The sequence below is a fragment of the Dromaius novaehollandiae genome, chromosome 5 (genome assembly GCF_036370855.1).
Source record: "Dromaius novaehollandiae isolate bDroNov1 chromosome 5, bDroNov1.hap1, whole genome shotgun sequence".
Classification (NCBI taxonomy): Eukaryota; Metazoa; Chordata; class Aves; order Casuariiformes; family Dromaiidae; genus Dromaius; species Dromaius novaehollandiae.
This window is the reverse complement of record NC_088102.1, coordinates 45,781,950-45,787,949: the sequence shown is the minus strand read 5'-3', so window position 1 is coordinate 45,787,949 and position 6,000 is coordinate 45,781,950. Positions and strand designations below refer to the sequence as shown.

General features: G+C 37.0%; 1 protein-coding gene across 1 annotated transcript in view; it reads left to right on the top strand.

Annotated features, from left to right (window-relative positions):
• The first annotated feature begins 1,061 nt into the window (after positions 1-1,061).
• MYBPC3 (myosin binding protein C3) overlaps positions 1,062-6,000 on the top strand; it is a 62,563-nt gene continuing 57,624 nt past the window's right edge. The window contains exon 1 of the mRNA XM_026093232.2: positions 1,062-1,086. Coding sequence (XP_025949017.2) covers positions 1,062-1,086 — 25 coding nt within the window. The remainder of the gene's footprint in view (positions 1,087-6,000) is intronic.

Below are 6,000 nucleotides of genomic sequence, written 5' to 3'. Positions count from 1 at the left end.
AGCTAAAATGTGCTTAATGCAGGGCCTACAAAGTTTCTCCATAAAGCTCAAAATCCAAACTAAGAGACAAAAGTGTCAGGAAATGAATGTCCCACAACGTTAACAGGATGACTGTCCACAGTTGCTATTTTGATGTATGCTAAATGCACGAATAAATAAGTGGCAATGATTGGTGCATGAAATGGCAATACCAGAATAATTTCCTGGTGAGATACCCTAAGATCTTTTCTATGTAATTCAGCAAAATGAAAACTTCTAGAGGTATCTAATAAAGGCCTGAAACCATTTTTCAAATGCTGCTTAAAAAAGAAAAAAAAAAGAATCTGCCAGTTTTCAAGAGATTTATGCTGCAGAACAAGTGGGTGGATGGGGAGGGATGACTGAAACTATTTAAGTAGTGTCATGCTTTCCAGTTGTGACTGCAAATGTCAGTAATGTACAAGTGTCTCTGAAAAAATAAGTTCCTTCCCAAAGGCTCACATACAGTTCTACAAACATTGTCTTCAGTAGGAGAGAAAAAAAAAAGAAAAGAAAAAAGCTCTCTGAAGAGCTGTTCAGGTCTGACCCAATTATAACAATAACAGAGCCTGAAACAGGCAGCAAGTATGCAGGCAAATGATTACAATAAGTATAGAACCAGCATACAGGATATATAATTGTCAAATCTAGTTTACAAAATGTGCTATAAACATGGGCAGTGTAGGAATTCTTAATGAATTATATATATGTGAGGACAGAAAAAGTATCATATGCATGTGCAGCATCAGATTGTGCTCCAGTTTGTACCAACAGATCAGTGGTAGCCAGTCTTGGGTGGTTTGAGCTCTCTGGCTCCTGGAACTTGGCTATATTTATCCTGGCTGATGTAGCCTGTCAAGTGTGTCCCGCTGTTGATAAGGTGCCGTACTTGACAACAGTGGGGGATCAAGGGGGAGGAGCAGGATGGGGGCTTCCACTCAGTGTTTCTTTAGGGGTCTCAAAAGCCCTGCAGTCTCATTCTTGTTCAGCTCAGATCCTGCCTTCTAGATACAACTGGGAGCTTCAGCAGAAACAAAGTGAAGATGCCAGAGCCTGTAAAGAAAACAGGTAAGGATCACAACTGACAGACAAAAGTTGAGAACAGCTTCGCAGGCAAAAACTTTGGGCTAGCTTTTGTACACTAGAGAAATGAGATGCCTCAATAACAAAATAATATAGAGAAAAAAAGAGAGAATATTTTACAAACTTATTATAAATGAGATGGTGAGTGATCTTGTAGAGAAATCAGTAACTAGTTTGGCAACCCTCAGTCACACAATTATCTCCAGAGACTTTGGATGAGGGGAGAGGATAGAGGTGAAACTTATTTAATTCTCTGATTATTTGGGTTTCTCATCTCCTCTCCCAGCCACCTTCAGGGCTGTGAAAGAAGCTTGTGGTCTCTCTCTTGGGCATTTTGGGCAGTATAAACATCTCCTGTTTTTTTTTCCTGATACTTACCAGGAAGTATCAGTAGCAACATTTGATGGTATTTTTTGGTAGTGAAATCTCTATGAAAATTAAAGCTAATGGCAGCTGTTTCAGAATTTACCCTCTTTAAGAACTGAGGAGTCACTCAGGAGATGCATACACAGGAAAGAAGAGGAGCCCTAGAAAGTGTAAGATGAGGTGCAAGGTGCAAGGACACTGTGTCTGAGAAGGAGGAAGAAGAGACGGTGGGAAGCAGAGCTAGAGAGAGTTTGCCTGCAGAATACTTGTGTGTGGATAGAGAAAGATGGCTCAGGAGCATTCCATGTCCACAATTAAGTTTGAGAAAAAGATGTCGAAAAGTAAAGTTTTGATCATTTGAAAAGTGTATATACAGTACACAGTGATGGAGGAAACTGTACTAAATCTGGGATTCTTCACTTTTAGAGCCAGATTCTCATTTCATTGATGCCAATGTATACTCAGAATCACTAATACCTGAATGCAAAGTGCATGTCTTTTTGCAACATACCCTTTTCAGAGTTAGTCAATAATAGTTGTTGATACTTGTTACTGTAGGCCTTTGTGTACTTTGCAAAAGACAGAACAGGCATTGATCCCCCATTAGGTTGATCCAGGGTAAAATCTGCTGTGCCCACCACAACAAAAGGGCCTACATTTGTTAGGAAGATCTTTCATTTTGGCCAAATATCTGAATCAGCTGCTGCCAGAGAGAGATCACAAATCCGACCCCTGTCTCTCATGAAGAACCACAAAGCACTAAAGCATAGCTCATTCCAACAAGATTCTCTATGTCCCTTCTACACTGAACTCTGAAGCAACAGTGGTGTCACCAATCCTTCAGTTTTTATCACAGCTATCACATCATTTGATGTTCTTAGAGCTGCAGTTTCTGGAATCAGATGAAAGTGGAACCTTATATAAAAAATAAGTATATACCAGACCTCATGACTGTAGAGAAAACCTTGAAAACACAAGCTGTAAAGGCTCATCAGTCACAAAACAGAACATATTCATAAGCTTATTCTATTTTTAAAATCACATGATCTTTGAGATTTCTTGAAACGTCTAATGTTTGTGATTGCCAATGATGGCAAAAAGAAGTATGACTGAGTAGGTGAAATTTGACAGTGTAATCTCCTAGGCATTGTTACTTCTGATTTCTTATGGTTTAACTACCTTTGATATAGTAGTCGGTTTTTGCATTTGTAAATTCTTTTTACATAGATTAAAAACTTCAAATTAACATTTTGCACCTCTCTGGATGGGAGGTAATGGCTTCTCTGACTGTGAAGTTGCCCACCTTTGCTAGTTAATGGTTAAGAGAAATGGACCTTATTATTCCAGCTTATTTCTCCAAAGAGAAGAAATCTAACAGGTGTCCAACATCACTAGTCCTACACAATTCTTATGAACAAATGAGCCCAAACACTGTGATTATCACAGCAGGGGGAGGAAAAGCTCTTATTACCCACTCTGAGTGAGACAGAACCAGTCACATGCCCCATAACTTCTCCCAAGGAATATTAATCCCTTTGGATTTCATGTTGTTTATAGAGTTCAAGCCATTTCAAGATAGGATAATGTTGAGCATGATCTCAGGAGGGCTGAATAAGCAGTTCATTCTTTTACAAATCATAATTCCTGCCTTTCACATATCATGTAGTTTTAACACTGAACAACTCTATGAGATCTCTAGTGTGTATTACTGGAATTAGGGCATCCAATGTATAGGTAAGGGAAAATGCTTCAGGCCAAAGAACGATCAGCAATACTGTATCTATATCTGCTCTTTTAACAACCCCTTCACTATGTAAAAAAGAAAAAAAGTCTGTAAATGTTTAAACTAAAACAATGAAACAGATTTCTCAAAAGATATTCTTTTACTTCAAATTGTCCAACTAAAATACTTCAGGATGAGGCACTGTCCTACTTCTTTACAGAATATCAGAAAAATTGGAGTGGCTTTCCAGAATATCTATACGCTCCTCAACAGCAACAGCATTTAGAACACCTGCAACAATTCAGTTTCAGAGCAAACTATCACACATTGAAAAACATCACTTTCTGCAAAATTCAGTTGCATAAATGTTTTGTTCTTTTATCTCTCTCATTTAAACTTCTCACAGCTCTCTCTGTTCAAAGGCTTGCTTTTTGGAAGGTTTTGATCTGTTTTTTCTTGTGAAAAAGTCAAAAAAGGTTAAAACACCTCAACCATTTCTGTAACAATCTTTTGTGACAGTAAGAGGAAACAGCTGACTTCTAAACAAATCAAATTTAGTACATAAACACGACTTAATGGGAAATGTGGGCATTACTAAATCTGGAAAAAAAGAAGTCTGGCATTAGTCATCTTCTCTGAAAATCAGTCCATTTCTTTTTATATATTTTATGCACTGAGGAGTCTAGATTTTGCAGTTCAGATTAGGAAATTTTATCAAGGGTTTATAAATAACATAGCTGTAAGTGCACAGCAGCTATTGGCATTCCATAATAATAAACAATATTGCATAATAATGAGTAGGATGTACAATTTTAGTTGGAATATAAGCTCCTCATTTTACATTTGTAAGCATCTGGCACCATGAAGAACTTCTGTGCACTACAGTAATACAAAAATAAATAATAATTTATATAGATGTATTTTCATTTTCTGTAATTCAAGATTCAAAACAAGCCAAACATTATCATCCGCATTCTACAGAAAGTATGATGGACAAGCAGAGAGATAGGAGACTCTGGTTAGTGAAACTATTCCTCGCCTGTTGCTCATGTTACAGGAATTTACAATCTCAGCTGCTGAAGTAGGCAAAGAACGGTAAGATTGAGTAGCTCAATAGCTTTTGGATCAAGGAATGATTAAGCTTGTAATTGCAAGAAGCCACTTAGCTCCTGATTAAGGAATGCACAGCATCTTTATATAGTTCCTGAGCAAGGAATTTACAAGCTCCATTACTGGTCTGCTTATCCACAGTTTGGCTTTTAACTCAATGGAAAAGCAAATGGTGTAAAAGGAAAACTAGATGCCAAGAATAAGTATTAATGTAAAGATAAATTTTCAACATGAAGCCTTAATAAATTAAAGAAGTTCAAAAGCTAACAGCTCATTTTTTAATATTAATTCAATGCACTGGCCATATACATATTTCACTACCAAATACACTGAATGTGCAGTAAGCCAACTCAGTTCTGTGGGAGAAAACTTTAACTTTCTATTTTTTTCAGTTATACTCATCACAAATTCTGCCAGAGTTGTAGCCTGTGCATTCAACCAGATGCATGACATTCTCATAAAAAAACTACATCTTTAGTATTTTTTATTTCAGAAAGGCAGAAACATAATCTCAAAGCTTTATTCTAACACACATTCTATTAAAGTGCTTACATCCCTCTCCTCCATGCACATATCACAGTCACAATAAGCCAAATAATGATGAAGTGCTGAAGTCGGAGCAACCACTCTGAAAAGCAAAATGAAATTAAAAAAAAAAAAAAACAACAAGAACAGCAGAATGGCTCTCCTCTATCACTCTCAGGAAAATCATTCCTGTGGAATCCACACTTCTTCCTCACTTTGATTTCAGATACATCACACATACTTTGAAATTCAGTGATTGTAAGATAAGGTTTCCATCTCATGCTTGTGATTCTTAACAAGCCAAATTATTTAGAGAACATGGCTAGCAATTAAAATGATTCCAGTTATTTAAACATTATTTCCTATAAGGTTTGTTCCATTTTTTTTCTAGACAATCATCAAATAGGAGTGTGTCTTCTAGCTTTTAAAACTAACTTTTACTCTTATTAGGGATACAACAGTACTTAGGAGCTACTTAATGGCTAGTGGCCTGGGTAGTAACTTAACTGTTTTCCACATCTTTGCATAGGAAAGCATGAGGAAGTTTTGGAGGAGAATAGTGAATTAGATTGGTGGAGGAGGAGGCTGCTGCAGAGCAGGTCAGAAAGTAAGGGAGAAAGCATGAAAATGAATATGAAAAACAGGAAAGCATGAAAATTTAGTATGAAAATTTAACAGATGGCAGTGGTAGGAATGCAGAATACTACTTTCATGATCTCACTCATGAGAAAAGTTAGGAATATTGTTTTTGGAACCTAAATGGTTTAATTCTAGTTTAATCTGGCCAAAAGCACATATATTTTGTATTCCTTCAGCCTCATGATTGAAAGCCCCATTAATGAATTATTACTGAAATGCAATCTGCCCACAGAGCTCCAATTCATGAGAGCATTTTGTTAATAATTAATGAAGCTGTAACTTACATTACAAACACAAATGAATGGTTCATGTGTACAGAACCATCTCCAGTTATTACAATGCTCTTGAAGGATGGCTACCACATACAAGTACGGGCAGCAGCAGCAGCATGAGGCACAGAAATATTTTCTGCAAGACTACTTCAGACCACATGCTGCCAGTTTCCTGCTCTGCCTGGGGTAGAAATCGTGTTTTGCATCATTCAGAAATTATATGAAGTTCTTTGTACAATGGAAGCCAGAAGTGATTAGGGTAGT